The following is a 25,523-nucleotide window of genomic DNA, read 5'->3' on the forward strand; positions in this document are numbered from 1 at the left end:
TAGTTCAAATATGAGTGAAAGGGAAGTACCATTTATTCACTCATGTTGGCAGAGTGAGGGCTTAGAGACTCATACATTTGACGAGCATTATTCTGTTAAGGCATTCAGCTCTAGTTTAACCTTGGAAGAGTTTGCATAAAATAAAGACTTCCTTTCTCTTTTCCTTTCTTTAGTTTTTAAGAGAGCCGTCATACTGGTTTATAAAGAAAACTGCAAACTGAAAAAGAAATTGGTAAGGCAAAAATTCATTTTAATTTAAGCTACCTTTTCATGGCTGTCTCTTCCTATTAACATTGAACTGAAAAGCCCACTGAGCACCAAGGCTGGGCTGGCTGATACTGCTTACTCTGAGGGTAACTAACCCCATCACATACTGAGAGCGTTTCTGAGTCTCCCTGTGAAAGATGTCTGTGTTAAAAGATGTACAGCTGGGCACGGTGGCTCATGCCTGTAATCCCAGCACTTTGGGAGGCTGAGGCTTGAGCCCAGGAATTTAAGACCAGCCTGGCCAACATGGTGAAACCCTGCCTCTACCAAAAATAGAAGAAGTAGCTGGGTGTGGTAGCACGTGCCTGTAGTCCCAGCTACTCGGGAGGCTGAGGCAGGAGGATCAGTTGAGCCCAGGAGGTGGAAGCTGCAGTGAGCCTTGATCATGCCACTGCATTCCAGCCTGTGCGACAGAGTGAGACTCTGCCAATAAATAAATAAATAAGTAAATAAAGTAGATAAATACTCATATGGGGGCCTACATAGAACATCGACTTTTATATCCCTGAAAATGGCCCATGTTTGTTCCATAAACATAGTCTGTGAAACTTTGATTTATTTTCAAATGCCTTTTACCTTGACTCAGAAAAACAAAAACAAAGCCTAGCTGCGGATACCATACGCCATCAGTTTACCATTCAGAGGTAGCGTCAGGGTGTGGAAGCCTTGGCTGCTGTTCTTGCTTTGAGACCTGTAACTGCTTCTGAACCACAACTCTGCCTCCCCACCTTCCCCAGCATGTGAGGTCTTTGAGAACTGGGTGCGTAGCTGATTAATTTCTGTGCCCTGAACACCCACATAGCTGCTTGCAGACTTGCCCACAGGGAGAACATAAATTCCTGTTCACCGTGCACACATCCTCCCCCAGTGAGAGCTTCCCTAACACTTTTCTTGGTGGGCCTTCATGTTACAGCCCTCGAATTCCCGGCCTGCACACAACTCTGCTGACTTGGACCCATTTAAATTCCGCTGGTTGATCCCCATCTCCGCGCTTCAAGTCAGACTGGGGAATCCAGCAGGTAACTGTTTCGTGCAGTACGATGCCAGAAAAAGCATTTTAGTAGACTTAACTGTGGAATGTAAATTAAGAAAGGGCCTTGGGGATAATTTTTGGTGCCTTTTATTTTATAGACAAGGAAAACGAGGACAAGAGAGGTTGTTTTGATGTTCCTTAGCAGATTTCTGGGAGAAACTAAAAGCTGGTGGATAGCTTTTTCTTTGCCAAATGCCTTTCATTGTTTCCTTATTTTCCCTATCAATAGTTTTCAACATTTTCCTTTCTGCCTTGATACCCTAAAATGTGTTAGAAAAACAAAGATCCACAAATTTGTTTTTACAAATTTAGAATATAGCAGAAAATTCCTTAACGTTAGGTAGTACTGTAGGTGATATAAAAAGAAAAAAATCTTTGACTCTGGAAAATGTTGAGATCCTTCCAGAGTAACCTTGTTTTGGTGACAGGCCTCTGGTGGCAGAAGAGGCCAGCAGGCTGAGTCATGCAGTGGCCTGCTGGGCTTCTGTTTAACTTTTGTCAGAAGTGCTTATGTTTTCTAGAACATGACCACATTTGGGGCTGGCCTCTTTTACCTCAAGTACCCCAGCTCCTGTTCTTTCCAAGGAAAGGGCAAAACTGCAAAGGAGGGTTGAAGAATAGGATCCACTGAATCTCCTCTTCCGCAGAGAGGGGCTCCAGAGAGAGGGTGAAGGTGGTTCAGATGGAGGAAAATCTGCAGCAGGAAATGTAAAAAGTAACCAAAAGGCATTTCAGTTCTTGTAACTGTGAAAATCATACATAGAACAAGCCACAGAAGAAAATGAGCCAGGACTGGGAATATTAGACTTTCTTAACTCATGAGATTTAAACTTTACAAGTGTTCTTAACCACAGCATTTTGGGCAAAGTTGTAGACTCTTGTTTCCATTTCCTTTTACACAGGGACAGAAAATAATTCCATATGGGAACTGATCCATACGAAGTCAGAAATAGAAGGACGGCCAGAAACCATCTTTCAGTTGTGTTGCAGGTATGACTGACTTCCAAAGATTAAAACCAAGAGAAATAACACAGAATTATGTCTCTTAAGGAAGTGCCCTCCTGAATTTTGATGACATCAGGGTCACACTCCCCACCCTCTGAAAAAGGCAACTGAGGCCGCTAGTATGAGAATATGTTGATTAAATAAATATCAAAATCTTAAGAGTGATCAATTCTCACCTCCTTTTGTACGGGAGGCCACATGGCACTGCTGTTGGGTGGCTGGCTGGCAGCCTGGTCCAGCAGGTGCAAGGCACAGGAACACAGGCGGGCGTGGAATGGAAGCACGATGAACACTCTGGACACTTCTGCTGTTTTCTCTCCCCCCCTCCCCCCACCCAGTGACAGTGAAAGCAAAACCAACATTGTTAAGGTGATTCGTTCTATTCTGAGGGAAAACTTCAGGCGTCACATAAAGTGTGAATTACCACTGGAGAAAACGTGTAAGGATCGCCTGGTACCTCTTAAGAACCGAGTTCCTGTTTCGGCAAAATTAGGTGAGAATTTTGCTAGCCTTGTGTTTATTCAAGAAAATATTATGAGCTTCTGAAAAGGATATATGCTCTTGTAATACAGCTGTGAGTTTTCACTTTGTAAGTCATCGAGGTACCTTTATCTCCTTTTAAGAAACCTAAACATGCCTCTTGCTCCCAAACATTCTACTGTAAAATACAGCTACCTCCAACCCCGATCCCTTGTCTTCCTACCCGCTAACATAGTCCAGAGGTACGATTTTGTTTCTTCCACTAAGATGTGCATGGGTCCAGGGACTTTGTTTTCCTCACTGCTGTATTTCCAGTGCTCAGAACAGTGCCAGGCATCCTGAAGGTCAATGCTGAATGAAGATCAAGAACCTTACACAGAGGGTCTCCACCTTCTGATGGTTCAACCTACAATTTTTTGACTTTACCATGGTGTGAAAGTGACACACATTCAGTAGAAACCGTACTGCGAGTACCCAGACAACCATTCTGTTTTTCGCTTCTAGTGCAGCATTCAATACATTTCATGAGATATTCAACACTTAATTATAAAACAGGCCTTGTGCTCTGCCCAACCATAGGCTAATGTAAGTGTTCTGAGCACACTGAAGGCAGGCTAGGCTAAGCTGCAATGGTTAGTAGGTACATTAAATGCATTCTCGACTTTCCATATTATCAACTTAACAATGGGTTGATTGGGACATAATGCCATCTAAGTTAAGGGGCCTCTTATACTCGTTCTTAATCGATAAGGCACCAAGTAAGCATTTCAAATCACACTGTTCCTTCTGCTTGTTTCTAAAATTTCAGCTTAAGTTTTCAGAACCTTATTTCTACATTAACTATTTTGTTATTATCTTTGTTGTTTTTAGGCTTAGAAAATGTAAAACTTCTCTTTTTCATGTCAAATCAGTGTGACCTCTTCAGATTTACCACATATTTACTATTTTCTCCATTGTCAAAATAAACTGGCCATCAAAAATAACATGCTGTTATTATTTATAGAAACACCAAAACTGAGAACTGCCTTCCTTCTTTCAATCCAGGAGAACAGAACTACACACACACACACACACACACACACACCCCTATAAAATAACATTTCAGAAAGTTGGTTTGAAATTCCAGCAGAGACAGTTCCCATATGAGAGATAAAGAGCATTTTCTAGGCTGGGCATGGTGGCTCATGCCTGTAATCCCAGCACTTTGGGAGGCCAAGGCAGGTGGATCCCTTGAGCTCTTGAGAACAGGAGTTTGAGACCAACCTGGGCAACATGGCAAAACCCCATCTCTACAAAGAAATATAAAAATTAGCCAGGCGTGATCATGCGCACCTATAGTCCCAGCTACTCAGGAGGCTGAGATGGGAGGATCACTTGAGCCCAGGAGGCGGAGGTTGCAGTGATCAGAGATCACACCACTGCACTCCAGCCTGGGTGGCAGAGCAAGACACTGTCTTTAAAAAGTGGGGGTGAGGGGCATTTTCTACTTTTAATTGAGCAGCAAGGGAAATCCACAAGGTGAGAAGATGCATAGGAATATGGTGTGATCTTTGTGATCAAATTACAAAGCACCTTAGTGAAAGAAAGGAGCCTAGATTTATTAGCAATTAACTTTTCAATTTACTCATTGGCAAAATAAGAATCTTAGCCCATATAGTAGTTTCTAGTGTCTAGTTCTATCTAAATAATTGAGCTCCGGTAATCTAAAAATGCTGAATTGCCCAACTTACTTACAACTGTAAACCTAAGTCAAAAATTTCCATGTTTTCAGTAGCTACATTTTTGCCTAATTACCAGGATAGTTGCTAACTGAAGTCATATCATAAAATAAAATCTTAATGTTAAATCTTACACAAGCTTTGAGGCAAACATTACACGTTGTGTAACCTGTTTCTGTATCACAGCGAAATGTGTTTTTCTCACTGCAGCTTCATCCAGGTCTTTAAAAGTCCTGAAGAATTCCTCCAGCAACGAGTGGACCGGTGAGACTGGCAAAGGAACCTTGCTGGACTCCGACGAGGGCAGCTTGAGCAGCAGCACCCAGAGCGGCGGCTGCCCCACGGCCGAGGGCAGGCAGGACTCCAAGAGCGCTTCTCCCGGGAAATACCCACACCCCGGCTTGGCAGATTTTGCTGACAATCTCATCAAAGAGAGTGACATCCTGAGCGATGAAGATGATGACCACCCTCAGACTGTGAAGCGGGGCAGCCCTACTAAAGACATCGAAATTCAGTTCCAGAGACTGAGAATTTCCGAGGACCCAGACGTTCACCCCGAGGCTGAGCAGCAGCCTGGCCCGGAGTCGGGTGAGGGTCAGAAAGGAAGAGAGCAGCCCAAACTGGTCCGGGGGCACTTCTGCCCCATCAAACGAAAAGCCAGCAGCACCAAGAGGGACAGAGGAACTTTGCTCAAGGCGCAGATCCGTCACCAGTCCCTTGACAGTCAATCTGAAGATGCCACCATTGACCTAAATTCTGTTCTAGAGCGAGAATTCAGTGTCCAGAGTTTAACATCTGTTGTCAATGAGGAGTGTTTTTATGAAACAGAGAGCCACGGAAAATCATAGTACGATTCAATCCAGATATGGGTTAAATTCCTCATTTTACTTTTAAACTGGTGGTAAAGTGGAAATTGCAAAAAAAAAAAAAAAAAAACTTCATTCCTGGGTTTTGTGCAGTATACATTTTCCCACAAAATGGTTGTAAAGATTTAAGTTATTTTAATTTATTGTGGATCAGAAACCTAGATGAAACTGGTCAGAATCTGTAAATTACTTAGTTTATATCCACTTTGAGCAGGTATCAAATGATTTAGAATCCTTAAAATTACATTCTAATTATTTTAAGTTATGTGGAAAAAGTAAGGCTGGGGAAGTTGTGATTAATAGTTTTCAAAGGGCCATTTTTTTAAATCCTCTGGGCATTTTCTTTCAGCTGTTAGTTTTTGCTTTATTTAAAGCATATTTAAGTTATTTTAATGTGGTTTAGGGGCAAAATGTGCAGATACTTCATTTTTGTAAGATTGTAATAGATGCTGTTTATACTAAACATGTCATATCTATACAGTATATATTAAAAGAAAGGTTGTACTGTACCTTATTTGATGATATTTATTTTCTCTGCCAAGCTGCATAGTAAAAGGAAAATAAGTCACATCTGGTCATTGGCATTTTTATTGTCATTCTGTAAAGACAAAAGAGTACCTACGTAAGAAGCTCCACGTAGTGCAAATCGACCTCTGGTAGGCTGCTCGCGCCCAGGCAGCAGCTAGAGTCTGTAATTCTCTGCGTCATCCTCTTCTTTTTCTTCATTTTTGTTTTTTCTTCGCTTGAGTTCTTCTCTGAAATTATACGCAAAGAGTTGTGGGTCTTCATCACACATTTTTCTGTATACATCACAGAGGCTCTTAAAGTGTGAGATGGAGAGCTGGCTGGGCCGAAGAGTAGGGTCTACGTCTGCCAACTCTAACAGCCTGCCCGTGCTTTCCAAGCGCTGCGCTTCAGGGAATAACATTCTGAGGGAAAGAGAGAAAAATCAGAATTTTACTTAAATTCTGCAAATCATGACACTTTTTAACCCTCATTTGAAAACAACACAGTTGCTGACTACTGACAGCTGGAGGGAGCGGCAGGAGCCTCTTGGATTATATAGCACCAGATAAGAGGCACCGCCCGCCACTGAGGCAGCTCTAGCCTGATGCGCGAGGCAAGCCCACAATGGGAAAGCACTCTCCAAAGCTCAATCAGTACATGCACTTTTTAAAGTAAGTTTAAAGTAACATCTGCTCAGTTGCATTCTTGTAGAAACATAAGCTTGATGTGCCTCATGTTTCAATGTGAAAGTTGTATTATTTCTTGTGTGACAAATCATCAGTTTTGATTCTCTAGAATTTGAATTTATCGGCCTTTAGAACTCTTCATGCTAAGAGTTACTTTTTTTTGCTGAAAGTTTGAAAATAGCTGATTGATAGGAAAATACAAATAATTATTCCTCTTGTTATTTTTCAAGCATCTTTAAAACTGATTTGAAGCAGAGGATATATTTTAAATTTCATCTATCCAACTTGAACCATTGTTTTACAGTGAATAGCAGAACTGCTTGAAATGCTGCAGAGTTAGGCCTGGATTGCATTTTTCTTCAAGTCTCAGGGCTCTTACAGAGCTCATCCCAAAGGGCTTGGAAGGTGTCATGGCCAGGGGAGATAGCATGTTGCTTATAGGCTGATGGTCCTTTCAACAAGGAATTGCATGTCCCCCACACTTTCAAGGTGAGGTGACAGATCTTTGAGTTCAGTTTCATGGCAAAGAGGGCCTGATGATGGTTTCTAATATCTGAAGAACACCAACAGGTCAAAGGACTTTGACCAGTTACCCCAGGTGGCACAGTATCTGGTCCATGTCTGTCCTGAGGATGGTGTATCTGAAATGAATAGGGCCCTTCACTTAGCTGGGGGGTTGCCTTGGAAGTGCTAGTGCCAGCTCTAGGCTCAGACCAATTCCAGGATTTCCAAAAGCACATAAAAGGACATAGTTTTGTGCTCCCCCCTCCCCCATGAATCAGGGCTATCAGGTACAGCTGTGTGGGTCCTGCTCTGTGTGAGGGGTGTGAGCCAAAATCCAGCTTCTGTTTCACTCACCAGCAGTGCATGGTAGCTGGGGGCTGCAGCCAAAATGGCTGGCCAATGGCATCTCTGTCACCAGCTCTGCACCTTAAGTCTCTGCTAGAGAAGCAGGAACTATCTGGTAAGGTGGGAATCCTGGCTTAATTAGAGGCAACAAGTGGCAGGCTGAGGCTCTAACTTCTGCCCTCTGGCATCCTCAGCAATGGGCTCTGTGGACTGCAACGCTCTTAGGAGCTGATGCCCAGCCAGCCCCTAAAATAATCTGCTGTCATTTCATGTGCTAAAGGGACACTTTGGACCCTGCGAAAGAGAGCATTACAATGGAGCCATGTGAGGAGGTTTTAGAAAATGAGAAATATGTGCCTCTCACGCCGAGCCCCTTTAAACAGCAGAATATGGATAGATTATCATAGATGGAAATCTTTTACAAATATACACTTTCCTGACTTCTTAAGCAGACTATCACTGGGCGTAACTAAACAGCTTCTTGGCTCTTTCTGGATCTGCAACAAGGCTGTGGTCCTTCAGAGCCCATGGAGGTGGGCGGCCTCTAGACCACTGCACCCTGTCGGGTTTTCCCAGTGGTTCCTGAGAGCCTCTTGGGAGCAGCAGCTTTCTGTGAGATGGAAACGTGCTTGCGTGAGGACTTCGTGATACGATTTTGGCTGCTCGGAAGTCATATTTACTTCCTGGTTCTCAAGTGTGTCCTTAAAGAAGAGATAGGGCAACTCGGTAGAAAGCAAGCATTTAAAAAACCCATTATTATCTGTCTCGAGTCCTCACTGTCTCGAGTCCCTGTACCGGGGAACCACGAGCTCCCCGGTACAGAGCCACTGTGAGCTGTGCAGTCACCAATTCCAGGCTGTGCTTATGGCAAAGCCACCCTGAGAGAGGCCACCTGAGGTCTAGCAAGTCTTTGCTCTCTCCTCATTGGCAGTGAAGTCTTGTCCGTCACAGGACTGAACTAAGTGTAATACTCAGAGCTTTAAGAATAGAGCAATCAAGGTTCCTACTCTTAAAAAGTGCCTGAGGATTTTATAAAGACTGCAACTGAAGAGAAGAAAAGGCATTCTTACCCGAGCCCTCGATGGCAGTATTTCCTTCGGAACTGAAATACATTCTGAACCACTTTTTCCACCAGCTTGAAGGGCTGCTCTATCTTGGGCTGTACCAAGGGAGTGAAGTGCACCACGCCCACGTCCACCTTCATTGTAAGCAAACATATTATCATTCTGTGGCATGATATGTGGCATAGTGTGATCAATCCACTCATTCTTGTATAACAGGAGGATGGGCTGTCGACAGCCTGTTTTCATAAACAGACCTTTCCATGTACTTCAGTTTCATCTCTAGGCATGGAAGATGGTACATTCTGGATTTGCAAATGACATGGAGAAATCAGCTGGCTGCACCTGTTCTCTAATGACATCCACCAGACCTGTGCTTGATGGTCACTTAATTTTAAAACGCAGTTTCACAATGGCTTAAAAATCAATCCAAATCATTAAAGTCAGTCAGCAGATAATAGGTGGTATTAGAATATTTTAGTTTTTGAATGAGTAAAAAAATAAGCTGCAGCAGCAGCTTCAAGACACAGAGAGATGGCAGATAGGCCCCCAGGGACCACTCAGTGCTAAACTTCCCAGATAGAAACACCACTTATTTTCGGTAGACACTGATTAATCAGCTGGACTGAATTCATGAGTGTAGTCTGAAAAGCCACAGAACTTTCTAGTAGCAACTTTAAATGCCCTGAAAGGCACAGGCAGGACTGAAATTGAAAATGGAAACCATCAAAAAATGTCACTGTTTGATAGTGTTTAAGCTACTGCCAGCTGTGGAGATTAATTGTTAGAAGATAAAACCTTTCAGGCATATCTGATAAGAGATTTATACCCTGATTTGTTCCAAAAATGGACTCATGGTGATTCACAAGGACACATTCAAATACCAAAGAAAAACATTTAAAGACAGAGGGAAATGGAGTCAAAACAGTAACTACACGCACAAAAACGCTGACAGAGACCATGGTCTAGGAAATGGGAAGTCTCGTCATAACTGACAAAAGCCTCAGTCTCCAGGAATTGTTAAACTTGTTAATGAGGATCTCATACAGACTCAACAAAAGGCGAAGAAAGTACGGCAATTTAGGAGGTGTGGGCTGTACCACTGCTTTTCAAAAGGAACTCCATTGTTGAAATCCCATAGAGGTTGTCATTTTCTCCTAAGAGGACTTGCTTCTAAAGATCCTTGTGGCTACACAATTCCTTAAACAGATGAAAATGGGAGACTGGCTTTTCTGGTTGTGTTTCTTTTAGGGTAGAAGGAAAACAACTGAACATGATGTGACACTTTATGGACAAGAAAGTGAAAATAAGCTGTGCTCAGCCTCACACAGCCTGATGCGCTGTGGGAGGAGCCTGTGGTGCCTGAGCTGTGTCATCAAGGCCCTAGACCCCCGAGACTTTACACCTCCCTATTTAAACAATCAATGAGCCTGTCCCCGAAGGTTTCAGGTCAGCTACAGCTGCTCCTACTGGATGGAATGGGAAATAGAAGGCTTTGGTGGTAAGGGGCAGTGTGGGCTGGCACACGCTGAGAATGTGCCAAGCGGCCTTTCCACACCCCAAATGCCCACCCCCAACATCCATCAGCCTTCTTGTGAAGTCCAGCAGGCTGTTCTTGTGAAGATTCTATGGTGGAACAGTAGTTATGAACAGTGACTTAACTAAGATGTCAAATGCTCTTAATAAATTTTAGTAAGTTTTTTGAATTGTGTGCTATATGTTGTTTTATCTGTTTCCTCAAGTTTAGTAACAACTACCTCTTCCTACAGGACTTCCCTTAGACCTTAACAAAACGCACCATGGAAGAGTGTGCAGCTTGGAGAGGTCTGTGGTCATCTGGGAAAGAGGGACTGAAGAAGACGAGGGGCTGTGGAGTGGATGCAGGGTTTAGGTGGGGTGGATGTACTGCTATAGGGAGAGAAGAAAGGTGGTTTCAGCTCAGGGCAGTTCTGGGGAAGGAAAAAGAAGACCTGATCTATGAATGGCGGAGTGCAGGCAGCAGCCCAAGACACACTCCACTGACTTCAGATGTCAGGTTCCTTCCCACAAACTCTGAACTATCCTGCCTACCTTGCCTCCTCGTGATTTGTACAGAAAAGTGGTCCCAACTGTCAGGCACGTGTCTGACCACTCTCTACACCTCGCCAGCCTTCTCTCACTGGACTCTCCATTCCCCTTTCATCCCCTGAGCTTCCTGGCACCCTCGTCCCTGCCTCCCATTCTCCAGGACTCATCTCCTGTAACCTTTCAACTCCAGTTCTCCCGGTGACACAGAGCCAATTCTATCAATTCTTACTAGCAGCCTGCTAGTCTCCAGAAAAAATACTCTTAGCAAAATCTGAGATAAAATTGAATCCCTGCCTAGGCCTAAAGCCATGAAATATTATCAAAACTCTACATAAGGCTTAAAAACTATTAAGACCAAAAGCACAAATACAGAGATAGATGCACTCTCTTCCAGTACAGAAACTGCCACTTCCAGCTTCCTTAGATTTTAAATTTTGGCCTCATCTTTATTTGCCTGATTTCATTCCTTTGAGATATAGTTGGTATTTGCAAATACAGGAAGTGTCTAACTTTTGCTTGATTTAAATAAAATGTTAAAACCCTGAACAAATATAGCAGTACTCCATGTAAACTATAGCGTCGACTTCCAAAGTTTGAATACAATTCCAATACCCTGTTAAGTTGGCTTACATTATGTCACAGCTAAAAGAGAATTCCCCTCAGAAATGCAGCAGTTACTATTGGAGATTCTGTAAAACTCAGTGTCAACAAAGCTCTTCCAGTTATGTCTCCTGATTCTGGGACGGCGAGGACCTCTCCTGTACGACCCCTTCCTCTCCCTTTCCCCCAAAGGCACCTTTCAGAATTACTCTGAATGATGGAGCCCATTTTTTCTAGAACTATAGGAAAGCCACTCGGTAACTATGGTAACGAGTACAAAAATGCTTTTTACTTATAATTGAATGCTTATTTAAAATTACAACTATTATTTTTTCTTCCTTGAGTTTTAAGTCTATTAATGGGTTTGATTACAAAAAAGAAATCAGTACAAAGGCATTAGAAGTACTTAAAATATTCTAGTTTAATGCTGCCAGCTCTTTTCCAAACTCAGTCTATCAGTATACCAAAATGACCTACTAAAATGTCAAATGAAAGGATTTAAAATGAATTTAAATATTTGCCTTTCTAACCCTATACGTCAACGCTGTAACAAGCTAAGACTGTTTCTCAGTGTTAGCAGCCTTGGCCGTAACAGGCCTGAGGCAGATGTCCTAGTTTCCTGGCCGGGGTGTCTAGGACGTGACTGGTTATCAGCTCAGAGCAGCACTTGGAACTCACAAGGGACCTGGGCTAAGGAGATATTACACCTTAAATCTTAGATATTAGATATTACAACTGAGAACTGTAATCAACATGATATACGGAGGACACTGAAGAATGTACAACTCAGTTCCTGATGATTATCATATGCCCAAAAGCTAAGTCACGACCACATGCACAGACACAGAAACAATGCTGGCCACTGTCTATGAAAGGGTCTTCATTCAACACTCTCACGGTGTTCAAGACCATTAGAGGACAAGATAGTGGAGATGACAAATGATGAGGAAGTTACTATGTAATTAGCCAAGACACAGCCATAACTTAAGACAACAGAAGGGCTAGTGGAAAAAAAAAAAGACCACAGGGAATAAATCCATAAGACTTTAAAGAACAAAATATAAGAAGGATTCAAAGTTCAAAGTGGGATGATCATGGGCAGACCCGGGTGGCTGGGAACAGGAAGCATATGGCGTCTTGCAGGCTACAGGGACCACAAGATGGAACGCAGGAGGACAGGGGCTTGGGAGAGCCACTTCAGTGTCGGGTAAAACAACAGAGCGAGATGAGTGCCTCTGGATGCTTGGCTTCCCCACCCTCCAGTGTCTGCTTGCTCTTCAAGTACCTCCACCAAGCTAATGACAGTCCACTTTAGGACATCACAGGCCTCGAGGTTACAACTTTCCCAGGTAAGGAGAATCCCAGGTAGAGGTAGCAAGTCACTGATGCCTGTGATATGATAATTATGCATGTCATAGAAAAAGAAAATACTGACAAATGTGAATGTAGATCAAATTTCCTGGAATTGGTTCACTCTACCTGTGATCTATGTCCCAAAGCCAATTTAAGGAAAGAATTTCCACTGTAAAATCTTAAAGCTGACAGCATTCTAAGTATTTCAAACCAACTGGTTCAATAAAGATCAACTACACGGTCAGTACCTATCCTAAAGTTTACAATTTGCGTTACTGTAACAATATTTATTTCTGCAGAAGTTCTGTCCTCACCCTTTTTTCTTCCTACAGATCTTTGTTTTTTTCTCTTTCTTCTTGGGATCATAAAAAAAGAACAGATTTTAAACAGTCACATAGTGTTTCCTCTCAGAGCAGATGTGGTAGGAAGAACTGAGGCCAAGAGAATGACAGCGAACTCAGATCACAAGAGAAATAGGACTAAGAAATGTGGTGAGGGGGATGAAGAGTTTTTTTACTGTGTAAATTATGTAAATGTACATATGTATGTATGTAAATTACACCTATTAGTAATAACAACAAAATGAGTCAGTGTCTCTTGGTCCCAAGAGATTAAACAATTTCAGGGAAATGCACGTGTAATCCTCAAGAAATGAAACAAGAACTGATAATTGTTGTATAAAGATTTTCTGTTATATTTAATCTGGAGTTCCTGGACGATCAGAGGGAAAAGACCTTCCTAAAACCAGGCCTTTTCCACAAACCATGCCCTTGGTGTCTGTGAAGCAGCAGCATCTGGAGATGCCCTGTGTTTCCTGTCCCGGGCTGTGTTCCTGCTTGGGTTTGTGGATGTGGCAGGAGTTGCCTGAGGCAGCTTTGAGGCTGCCCAGCCCGGCCATGGGTGTGGCAGCACATTGGCAACTGCCAGGGTCTGGACCCCAGCGCTGCAGGTCCTGAGCAACTCCCGTCCCTCAGAGTGAAGCCAGGACCTCAGAGAGGCTCGCAATCTAAACAAACTCAGAAGGCACTTGATAAATGCTGCTAGTAATATTATTAAAAGACTGAGAAATAAAACATGCATACAAATATAGTAATTCATAATAAGCCATAATTGTCAAACGGACTAGACATCGCACTGAAGATGCTTGGTCAGTACATTCGTATATTCATAGCTGATACTGTTAATTTCCTAAGGCTGGGACAAAAGAAAAACATTATTTTAGGATTAGGTCAGATCACTTTAAATTTGTGGGGCTGGAACAGGTAACTATTTTATCTTACTCTGAACTGTCATTATTTTCAAGATTGAATGGAAAGCAAAGAAGAAAAAACATTTGTATTAGGGTTCTCTAGAGGGACAGAACTAATGGAATATATATGTATGAGTTTATTAAATATAAATATTAAATATATTTATATAATTATATATTTTTATATAATTATATATAATTATAATATATATTATATATAAAATATATAAATATTAAATATATAAATATATATATATAAAGAAGAGTTTATTAAGTATTAACTCACACGATCACAAGGTCCCACAATAGGCCATCTGCAGGCTGAGAAGCAAGGAGAGCCAGTCCAAGTTCCAAAACTGAAGAACTTGGAGTCCGATGTTTGAGGGCAGGAAGCATCCAGCACGGGAGAAAGATGTGGGCTGGGAGGCTGAGCCAGTCTCTCTTTTCACATTTTTCTGCCCGCTTATACTCTAGCTGAGCCGGCAGCTGATTAGATGGTGCCCACCCAGATTGAGGGTGGGTGTGCCTTCCCCAGCTCACAGACTCAAATGTTAATCTCCTTTGGCAACACCCTCACAGATACACCCAGGATCAATACTTTGTATCCTTCAATCCAATCAAGTTGACACTCAGTATTAACCATCACAAGGTTTTTTTTTTTTTTAAATTCAGAACCCCAACTTTTCACTAGACTTAAGTGGACAGCATTTGAAAAATACGAGGATGGGGCTCCATCCCAGAAAATTAAATAAGAGCCACTGGGTTGGGCCTGAGCCTCTCGCGGCTTTTCCAAAGCCCTCATGTGGGCAGAAGTGAGAATCACAGGTTTGGGGAACAGTCCCAGTTGCTTGGGAAAGTATCACACACTCAACTCAAATCCTGGAGATTAAATTCATTAGAAGAACAGCTACAGCCCTGTGACACCCCCAAAGCCAGCCAGCCTGAGTCCCTGCTGGATACAGCTCACCAGGGGGATGAAAAGCCAGACACAAACTTCCCCAGTCTGGCTCACAGTTAAGAATGACCAAATGAGCCAGTTCTGGAAAATGAGACATTAAACAAAGTCTGGGGTGGTGGTGGGAGAGGGGAAGAGAACTCTAGAATACTTTGCTGCATTTTTTTTTTTTTTTTTTTTTTTTGAGACAGAGTCTCACTCTGTTGCCCAGGCTGGAGTGCAGTGGCGTGATCTTGGCTCACTGCAACCTCCACCTCTTGGGTTGAAGCGATTCTCATGTCTCAGCCTCCTGAGTAGCTGGGACTACAGGTGGGTGGCACCACGCCCGGCCAAATTTTGTATTTTTAATAGAGACGGGGTTTCACCATGTTGGCCAGGCTGGTCTCAAACTTCTGGCCTCAAGCGATCCACCTGCCTTGACCTCCCAAAGTGTTGGGATTATGGACGTGAGCCACCACACCTGGCCGCAGAATACGGTGCTTCTTGATGAAAGGGTCAGCTGAGGCAGCCATCTCATAGCTGTTGAAGTAAAAATAAAATATAGAGACAAATCTCCAAATTCAATGTTTTATTTGAGAAGCAAGAATTGTAAATCAGGGCCTACACACAGACCAGGTGGTCTTCAGTATGTCCAAAGAACAAAGGGAAGGTTGGGAGTTTTATTAGAGAATTGTTATGTGTTGTTTTGAAAGAAAGCTCATTGGCACTAGAGAAGCTTTTGGGTGTGGGCAAGCTCTGATTGGTGAGTGGCGACAGCAGGTAAAACCAGTCTTAGAGTCACAGTAGGTAGTCCCAGCAGCTACGAGGTAAAACTGGTCTTGGTGTTGTTACAGCAGGCCATTTCAGCAGCTAGGCTTATAGAAAGTGTAAATTTTGGAGCAGGTGCTACAGTGCTATGTGCCCTGAGTGCTTTTTCCTCCTGGCCCCTTGACTCTGATTTAGTTGGATAAGACAAGAATGACCTAATTTGTATAATCAACTTTCACACAGAAAGAAAAGTTCAGTTTGAAGGAACAGAAAAACAGAATGAGCTGGAATCCTTAAGAAGAGTTTTAAATTGCAGAACTAACCTTGAACAGTACTGACTTTCAAGCAATGGGTCCTTATAGTTTAGCCTACTGTTAGATTTTTCTGTAATTTGTCCACTGAAACATGTAAAACCAATACAAGCCCAAAGCCCCTTCTATAAATTTGTTTTCAAAATGTAGACAGGAAATTTTGGGTTCTTTTTACAGACTGAAGATGCCCTTGACTACATTATATATATTTAATTATATTTCCAGAATTTATGAACACCCTTTATCTTGAATCCATTTCGTATGCAATATCTCTACTCATCTAGTTACTTCCATTTAATCGCTCCCATTACCACAGCCTCCCAGAGTCCATCTGTCTCCAATTCTGATCTCTTTAAATCCTCCACACCATAGCCAAGTGCTCTTAAGCCACAAATTCCACCACAAAAAAACACTGTGATGGTTCACACTGCCTCTAGTGGTGGCCTTCAAACTCTTTCTTGAAGAAAATGGCAGCCACCAAAGTGTTTCCCCTCAACCCTGATCCCTAGGCTTCTCTGATTAGGGTAGCGGTCTCTCTCATAAGCCTGTTACTGGGATCCAGTGATGAGAAGATGCAGTGCAATGCTTTATAAATAAACTGTTAAGCTCTATAAAAAGGTGTGGTATTGTTATTTCCAAAATACTCAGTTAAATTACTGATTCTTTCAGGAAGACAATAAAAGCCTGCCGGAACATCCAGATTAACATCACTAAGCAACACCACACACTAAGGGAAGCTAAAGTAATTTCTGCTTAAAGATAAATGAAAACATTCTAAAGAAGAAAGATGGACTGCAATCACTCAACCCACAGTGGACTTTGCAGGACTGAGAAGTAAATGCTGATATGTAAAGCTACAGAGATTTCTGGGTTAATTTGTTTCCATAGCTTATAAACTACCACAGAGAGGGAGGACTTAAAAATATGCTCTTTTCTAATTAGAGGTGGGGCGATGCTATGTAGTATGTCAGGGTTTCAAAAATCACTGTTTTGGGACTCAACACCATTCCTGCAATTTACTCATTTTATGGCCTTAGTCAAAAGTTACTTCTCTGTAGCTTAGGTTTCTTTTCTTTTTTTTTTGAGACAGAGTCTCGCTTTGTTGCCCAGGCTGGAGTGCTATGACACGATCTTGGCTCACTGCAACTTCCGTCTGCTGGGTTCAAGCGATTCTCCTGCCTCAGCCTCCTGAGTAGCTGGGACTAATGGCGTATGCCACCATGGCTGGCTAATTTTTGTATTTTTAGTAGAGACAAGGTTTCACCATGTTCGCCAGGCTGCTCTTGAATTCCTGACCTCAGGTGATCCGCCTGCCTCAGCCTCCCAAAGTGTTGGGATTACAGGTGTGAGCCACCACGCCCGGCCAGTTTTCTTATCTATAAAATTCTTCTTATCTCGTAGGTTTGTCTTGAGAATTAAGTATTATAGCACCTTAAACAGTATCTGGCATATGGAAAGCAGGTTATAAATGGTAGATATTATTATTAGCAAGATGACAAACTAGAGTTTCAAAATTACTTACAATTCTAGCCCTGTTTAGAAATAAAATTGTATTTTTAATCATTCAAGTGCAATTTATAGTTTAACATTATATACTGAAAGTCAGTTTCTGAATTCATTCATTGAGGAAATATTTATTGTATCCCTACTATGTGCCAGGCACTGCTCCCGGCACAGGAGAATCAGTGATGAACAAAACAGACAGAAGTCCTTGCCCTGTGGGGCTGACCTTCTACCTCAGAGGTCTTGTGCCACAGTGGAAAGACAAGAGGGGCTCAGAGGTGGAAGATTCTTGTTCTAGTCTGAAGTCAGAAACAAAACAACTTGTTGACTCAGGGGATGTTGGGTATGGAATCAGGGATGACTTTTAAGATCTCAGGCTGGCCAAATGGACGGAAGGATTTGCCATTAATGAACCTGGGAAAACCGGGGGGAGAACAGTTTGGTGATGGTCAGGAATTCAGTTTTGTGCCACGAGAGGTCTGAGCTATCCATCAGTGACGCCAAGTCAGCAGACAGAAACACAACTTGGGAGTTCAGGGGAGAGCGCCGGGCAAGAGATTTAAGCCGAGGGGTCATAAGACTTACCTAGGAGAGTCTCTGGACTTAAAAGATTAATATCCCTTTAATGTCCACATCAGAAGTAGATAGTAATGTTGATAAACTATATTTCTATTTACACTTCTACTTTCCTAGCTCCTTTTTTATATAAGAAACTCTGCCTTAATTAAAGGTCTATAGCTAATGAAAGCTGCTACCATTTCAGAAGATTTTCCTTCTAAAGCTGGCAATTAATATTTTACAGGATTATTGTTTTCATCAAGGCAAAAAAATAATAAAAATGTTTTGAGAATAGAAATGTACATTAAAGCATGCTTAACCCATTTATCCTCCAGCGAGCTTCCTTATGCTAGAGGTTAGAGTGGGGAGCAGCCAGGTCCCTCCACCTGCCATCAGTCAGCCTCACAAAGCTTATGTCTGCACTAACAACCATGGCGACCAGCAAAACAAGCCAGGATGCTGGAGGGCCCTGGTAAGGTGTCTTCTGATGCAGCACTAATGACACTGCTGTGCCTATTAGTGTCTGCAATTCAACTCAACTTCTTCCAGCATTTATTTATGCACTGAATTGTTTATATTTCTCATGAAATAAAATAAAAGAACAAAGTCAGTACACATAAAGCTTACAATGACTTAGAGAGTTAAGACTTAACATGTAATCAATACTATGGCTGAAAAGCAAACCCACAGATGTTAGATTTAAAAAAGAGGAAAACTTTATCTTGCTAAATGCCAAACTTAGGATTAAAACAAACAAAACCAAAAAATCCAGATAACTGAAACGTGTTTGTTTATTTACTACTTTTAAAGAAATGATTAAAGTCTAACATGGTTACTAACAGTTGTCAAATTTAAAAATCCAATAATAAAATTATCTTCTTTCTGTATAATGGCTATGCATTTATAGCTTGTAGAATAAAACTTACTGAGGAAGAAAAAAATGAGAACCCAAAAGGATGGCAGTGAAATCCATCTGTACCATTATTCATGGGCTACAACCTCAGTATCTGATCATAGTCTTATCTGATGTGTCTCATCACATCATTTTGGGTAATTTATTCATAACATTTCCTGAATCTCTATAGTTACACTCCACAAATCTAAGTGTAAGCAATAACAAGAAAACTCAGGGCACTACACACACAAAAATACCTGTAGGTTTAGTGATCAGATTCTAGTCAAAAGTTGTTGCTGGGTTGTTTTTTTTTTATTGAAAAAAATACATATGTTAAAAATCTTTCTTCTGAATGATTATTTTGAAAGTTAACAATTTTATGAATTCAGGTTCCAGACAAGTCAAGAATACCAGGGAAAAAAGGGAGTCTCAACTCTCATTTGCAAAGCACGACATAGTTAAAAATATTTCAGACCACATTCTTGAACTGAGGACATAAAATAATACATTATATCTTTCAACATACAGAAAATTTCAAAAATAAATTAAAACTATGTGACTAAAACATAATATTAAAAGAAAAGAAGGCCTTTTTGTGAGCACCCAAATAATTCCTCCTCTGTACACAGTGACACAAAAGCATTTTTAGCTTTCAGGTTTCAACAAATCCTGTTGTAACAACAACTCCCTCCCTTCCCCGCCTCTCCTTTCTTAATTCTCCCACATCTCAAAAAATGAGATGGAGAACCTGGTATTTATCTTCTAACACCATCAGCAGTTTTTACCTCTCAGATTTCTACGTTGTCCTTTATTTGCTTTTTTCAAGTTAACTTATTGGAGCTTTATAAACATATCCAGAATTTCTGAAATAAGCCTCACGTATATGGTTTTTCTTCACCATAACTAACTGAGGTTAATTTGAAGACAACTGACCGAAGGAGTTAAGACAGTGAAGGCTACTGACAAAAGGTATGGTAAATAAAACATGTCTTAATGCTTAGAGATCTAAGAATAGGTCTTTCGGTATTATTTAGTTTGAATTATAAGTAGTAAATCTGCGTTTAAATATTATTTTTGATATAAATAAATCTTGTCTGGAAAGCTGACTTTACATTTTAGTAACATCTACAATAGACTTTCTGTTGGCGAATAGTTCATAAACTGAACGTGCTTGGGTTCTGTTCTGTGTGCACTGTGTTTTGGGACCATGAGAGAATTTTCACTGTAGACCATGTAAGTGTTTACATGCGACCCCTCCCCTCTGCTTCTGCTTGCCTTCACAGTATTTCTCTACCACCACCACAGCCGCTGGAACAAAGTGTCTTTATTCTCTACAAGATAGAAATTTTGAGAGAACGGGCCACAAACGGTATTATGCTTGTGGCTGGAGGGTAAATTGCAATACAGCTAAAATGCCAGTATATTTGTATGAGCAGAAAGTGACCTTCATTTGGAGAACAAATTCTTTCTACATAAGTTCTCTTTGCAGAAAAAAAGCATCTGAATCCAATATTCAACAGTAAGCAAGCACTATGCTAATTAAATGCAATGTCATATTGTTTACACTGATTTTGGCTGTCTGTAATTGATCACTGCCAGTACTTGTTAATCATGATGAACAAACTGTCTTCATGTCTAAAATATGCTGAAAGTCATAAATCGGTTAATGGGAAGAAAAGGATTATAATTGGTAAGCTGAACATAGGTTGACAACGAAGGTTATTCAGTCAAAGCAGAAAGAAAGAGAGGGAGAGAGAAAAGTGAGCAAGTAGATGCTGTTAGAAAATGTTCCAGCAACCCCACACTTGAAGAATCCCTAAGCTGAAAATGGTCCAGAGGCAGTAATTTAGCAAGCTGGCTGGAGTCCGAAATGCTAAAACCTAAACTTGAAAACAGCTATTATAAAACTGTAAACATGTGCTTGATTTTTTTTCCAGAAACTTTAACTTTTGTTCTATTTTGGTCTAAGTCTGGAAAACAGAAAAGAAACAAACTGTATGATAGCAGGCGAATCCTAGGCACACTGATGTTTACAGATAAGTCTGACTCTTAAGAACTTAAAATCCTAGGGAAATCCTTTTCTAAAATGGTAAGATTTACATTTTCAGATTATGAACAAAAACAGAACAGCACAATCCAGATAGTCCAGGATCTAACGTCTTAGAGAATCAATGTTTGTAGCTATGCAAAGTTTGTACTTTAAATATAGGCAATGGATTAGTACTATTTCAAATATTTAACCAAAGCCAGGCGTCAATCTCCTTGCTGAGTCATCAGAAGCTGAGCCATGTGCCCTATTAACATCCTCTACAGTCCTTTTTTTTCCTGGTGGGGAGGGGAGTGGGTGAAGTAGACAGGTAATGGTGCTTTTTGCCTCCAGATGTAGTGTTTTCCCTGGTTCCCATGGGAAACACACAGGGGGAGAAAGAATTTCAGCAGGAAGTGTTGTGGTAAAAGGGGAAAGGATGCGGGATGATCCCGTGAGGTAGGAGGGGTGGAGAGAGATCTGGACACTGCAGGTTGGCTGCCGAAGACTGTATGGCATGGGGTGATATCCTATCTGAACATCCTGATCTGAAAAAACAAGGATGCTTGAGATTGTCTGTCTGAGGTTTCTTTCAGCTCCAAGATTCTATGAAAATAAATCAGCCCAAGGAAGGAAGAGAAAAAGGGAAAAGATCCAAATAATTTTAAACATCAATTATCACAATACACAAGAAATAAAAATACTAATAATGATGTCAATTTTAAATTACTGAGGACTTTCTGTGGCTTAAATATTGTTCTAAGCCCTTAAAATGTATTAACTTATTTAACCCTATGAAAGAAGTATTCCAATTCTCCCCATTTTCCAGAAGAGGATACTGAGGCACAGAGAGGCATAAAGCTAAGAACTGGCCCAGGTGTTTTTGACTCAAGAGCCTGTATCACCTTTTGTAAAATACATATGAATCACGATAGAGCCACTTTAGCATACCATTCAAAATTAATTCAGAATGACAAAGAAAGTCAGTACTGCAGTATTTCAGAAACCATTATATTTTTCTCAAATAAGGCAATAAGCAGTGCCAGATGGGCTAGATGGGGGAACAGGTATAGAAAGATGGAATCGAAAGCCTTTTTGTTTCTTAAAACACAGCCAAGCCACAAAGTAGGTGTAGTGTTTTCCTTCCTCTTAAAAATAAACAAAGAAAATAAAGGGTTAATTTATTTCTGGTATCCTTTCACATACAACTAATGATGTGGTCATTTCTGGTATGTATTTTTGAGATCTGCCATCACTACTTCTGAATTGTTCAGAACAGCTGGCTTCACTTGGGCCAGGAAATGATTCTGGTCCCAGTTAGAAAGGACCTCATGTTCTTATATACAAAAAACAGTGGCTTAATTGTTTTGAGTACTAGGCACCTGAAGTAAAACAGGTACTAACCTCAGTCAGGATTTTGCAAACAGGTATTAACTAGAACTTAGGGATAACTATGCCAGTGACTTAGACTTCTTTCCGCTACTGTCCTTCCTCCTCAAATGGTTCACTTGGGCTATGTGCCTGGCACTGTGGGTGTGTCATAAAGATCTGTTTATGAAAGCCACTTCTTAAACACTTTTCTAAAATGTATTTATAAACCATCTTTAAAAGGCGGCCTGAATTTATTTTCTTCCTTATTACCTACTGAGTATTTTCATTAAAAATAAAATCATTTGGGCCGGGCACAGTGGCTCACGCCTGTAATCCCAGCACTTTGGGAAGCTGAGGTGGGTGGATCACGGGGTCAGGAGATCGAGACCATCCTGGCTAACACAGTGAAACCCCGTCTCTACTAAAAATACAAAAAAAAAAAAAAAAATTAGCCAGGCATGGTGGCGGGCGCCTGTAGTCCCAGCTACTCGGGAGGCTGAGGCAGGAGAATGGCGTGAACCTGGGAGGCGGAGCTTACAGTGAGCTGAGATCGTGCCACTGCACTCCAGCCTGGGTGACAGAGCGAGACTCTGTCTCAAAGTAAATAAATAAATAAAATAAAATCATTTGAAAAACCTATAATGCTATTAAAATTCTTTATCAGATACTATAGCTGGAATTCAAATGTCTAAATCTCCTAACAAGGTACACGTCCACACTACAGTTTCAGTATATGTTGAGTTTTAAAAAGAATTAAGTGGGCAACTGCTTTCTTTATGCCCTGTATCAACACCACCCATGCATATCACTCAGACCAGTCTTCAAGGCCTGGTGGGAGCTTTTCTCCTCGGGCCTACAGCATCCTCATCTGCTTGGGGGCTGGAGAAGGGGGGTACTCAGGTGTGTTCTTGGCTCCTACTCTAAAGGGAAGCCTTTTGTTTACTTACTTTCTTTCCCTCAATCCTGGTTTTGCCTTCTTTCCTTAGGCTTTGTTATTTGGTTCTCTACTGCACAGAAATAGATAGAATTCTGACAGCCATCATTGTTAAGCATCAGGATTTTCTAAGAGGACAGACTTAACAGTAACATCATGGCCTCAGCAGGACTCCAGCTCCTTGCTTTCATCCTGGCCTTATCTGGGGTCTCTGGAGTACTCACAGCCACTCTGCTGCCCAACTGGAAGGTGAATGTGGATGTGGGCTCCAACATCATAACAGCCATTGTGCAGCTGCACGGGCTCTGGATGGACTGTACGTGGTACAGCACTGGGATGTTCAGCTGTGCCCTGAAACACTCCATTCTGTCCCTCCCCATCCACGTGCAGGCTGCGAGAGCCACCATGGTCCTGGCGTGTGTTCTGTCTGCTTTGGGGATCTGTGCTTCCACAGTAGGAATGAAATGTACTCGCTTAGGAGGGGACAGAGAAACCAAGAACCATGCTTCCTTTGCTGGAGGAGTCTGTTTCATGTCTGCAGGAATCTCTAGTTTAATCCCGACAGTGTGGTACACAAAGGAGATCATAGCAAACTTTCTGGATCTGACAGTTCCAGAAAGCAACAAACATGAACCTGGAGGAGCTATCTACATCGGATTCATTTCCGCAATGCTGTTGTTTATCTCTGGCATGATCTTCTGCACCTCCTGTATAAAAAAGAATCCAGAAGCTAGGCTCCACCCACCCACGCAGCAGCCTATCTCTAACACACAGCTCAAGAACAATTCCACACATAATCTGAAGGATTATGTGTAAATAACTGAGTAATGCATATGAAATGGAACTTTTGGGTGCCAAATGGGACTTTTAGATTAAAAAAAAATCAGAATTATGCTTAACTTTCCCTACAAAGAAAGCAGAATGTAAAATACTTTAACAACTACAAGGTAGTTTAAAATGCCAATAAAACTATCATATACAATTACATCTGTCTGAAGAGTTCTTTATTTTTTCCATTATTGTTTCCATGTTTTACTTAAAGATTTATAATTGAAAGAGGTTCTGATTACATTCATAAGGCAATTAATTGATAACTCTTTTTCTTTTTTAAGATAATTTGCTGATATACCTTTCAAACTGGATTTTATAAAAGAACTAAACTGCCCAGTATAAAAAGTACCTTGCCCTGGTGTTAACCAAGAATATTATCCACTTTGCTATCTGGTTGGCAACAACACAGCAACTTGCTTCTGTTTTAAAGCTACAGTGTGTGAAAGTATATTAGGAATACAAGAGCTGCCTACTCCATTCAGATGCTGCTAAAACCATCCATCCCAAGTCCCCACCTCCTGTGACCAGCCCATTTCTTTTTCATTTTAGAAAACTATTTACATATATTTGTAAGAGCTGACAATATTATATGCAAACTAAGATTAGGCAGAACTGAAGAAACTGGTAAATGCTACCACAGTAAAGCAAAGCCAAACCAAACTAAAATCTCTAGGACTCCTAAAGCATTAAGTACAAGCTAAGTGATAAGAACAAAAGTTTGTTTTAAAATGTTTAAGAACTCCCTTCTTCTGCTTCTAGCAAAAGGATTCTCCACAGATTAAGTTCATTTATCCTATAACATTCTGGATTTACTACCATCCCACTTCCTCTCTCATTTATTCATATTTGGATGATAAAAGTTACCTTTAAGTTGTCACTTTTTCTCTCAAATTTCATTCATGTTAACAAAAACATTCTTACAAATAAGCTGTTTCAATTAATGAATGTCAAAATATACTTTAAAGAATGCTTTTAAAATGTAAATTATGATATGTGATTCAAATATTTTAGCAAGTAAATAAAAATGTAGGAAACTACTGTTTCTAACAACTTATTTGTTAGAAACTATTTGTTAGAATAGTTTATCCACTATTGTTTCTAACAATTTATTTGTTAATTGAAGCTTAGTCATTGTCAATGATTCAATGGTAAAGGGGGAAAAAAGACTATTTCTTTGTACATTAATAACTCAGGAAGTGGGAAGAGTATCTTTTATGTAAATAAATAACTTTCATTTGTGCATACAGAAATAGACTAACATATCTTATACCTATTTTACTGGGTAGACATTCTCTTCTGCAGCAATGTCATTAGCTATTAGTGGAATAACTAAAACAAAAAGGTATTATCACATACGGGAATTAGGAAGGGGATCATTTTGCAGAAGGTTAAATGATTGTTTAAAGTATGTATTCCTTTTGAGTGGTCAAAATGTTATTTTATACACAAGTGTCATATTAAAAAGAATTCTGACACAAAGAATGATTTCATGCAAATTAATGTGCTAGAACTGCTTTGACCCCATTAATAGTTCTCTCACTTTGCTGAATGTGGCTGGGTTTATATAGTCTATGTAGCCTTTAGTCCTACAGTAAAAGTTCTCTTTATATCTGCTATATCATTCTATATATACTTCAAAAAATAATTTTTA

At 40.8% G+C, this 25,523-nt stretch overlaps 3 protein-coding genes across 15 annotated transcripts in view; 2 read left to right on the forward strand and 1 right to left on the reverse strand.

Annotated features, from left to right (window-relative positions):
- TIAM2 (TIAM Rac1 associated GEF 2) overlaps positions 1-5,878 on the forward strand; it is a 168,646-nt gene extending 162,768 nt beyond the window's left edge. For all 4 annotated transcript variants that reach the window (XM_032160946.2, XM_058435617.1, XM_032160955.2 and 1 more), the window contains 5 exons: positions 174-232; positions 1,181-1,286; positions 2,203-2,290; positions 2,644-2,798; positions 4,714-5,878. In XM_032160946.2, the coding sequence (XP_032016837.1) occupies positions 174-232; positions 1,181-1,286; positions 2,203-2,290; positions 2,644-2,798; positions 4,714-5,351 (1,046 nt within the window). In that variant the 3' untranslated portion in view covers positions 5,352-5,878. The remainder of the gene's footprint in view (positions 1-173; positions 233-1,180; positions 1,287-2,202; positions 2,291-2,643; positions 2,799-4,713) is intronic.
- TFB1M (transcription factor B1, mitochondrial) overlaps positions 1,976-25,523 on the reverse strand; it is a 62,075-nt gene continuing 38,527 nt past the window's right edge. For 7 of the 10 annotated variants that reach the window (XM_032161062.2, XM_032161079.3, XM_058435621.1 and 4 more), the window contains 2 exons: positions 8,482-8,609; positions 5,940-6,298 (listed from right to left, as the gene is read on the reverse strand). In XM_032161062.2, the coding sequence (XP_032016953.2) occupies positions 6,052-6,298; positions 8,482-8,609 (375 nt within the window). In that variant the 3' untranslated portion in view covers positions 5,940-6,051. Of the gene's footprint in view, positions 1,995-5,833; positions 5,912-5,939; positions 6,299-8,481; positions 8,610-25,523 lie in introns of those variants that run through there. The other 3 variants (XR_004249282.2, XR_004249280.1, XM_058435624.1) reach the window with 3 other exon arrangements.
- CLDN20 (claudin 20) lies at positions 19,465-24,475 on the forward strand. The gene is made up of 2 exons (XM_032161093.2): positions 19,465-19,679; positions 23,094-24,475. The coding sequence occupies exon 2, from the start codon at positions 23,198-23,200 to the stop codon at positions 23,855-23,857; it is 660 nt and encodes a 219-aa protein (XP_032016984.1). The 5' UTR covers positions 19,465-19,679; positions 23,094-23,197; the 3' UTR covers positions 23,858-24,475.

This window comes from Hylobates moloch, unplaced genomic scaffold, assembly GCF_009828535.3.
Source record: "Hylobates moloch isolate HMO894 unplaced genomic scaffold, HMol_V3 SCAFFOLD_2, whole genome shotgun sequence".
Lineage (NCBI taxonomy): Eukaryota > Metazoa > Chordata > Mammalia > Primates > Hylobatidae > Hylobates > Hylobates moloch.

Excerpts from the sequence above, each read along its gene's own strand:
- CLDN20 (XM_032161093.2), top strand. The coding sequence starts at position 23,198 with ATGGCCTCAGCAGGACTCCAGCTCCTTGCTTTCATCCTGGCCTTATCT.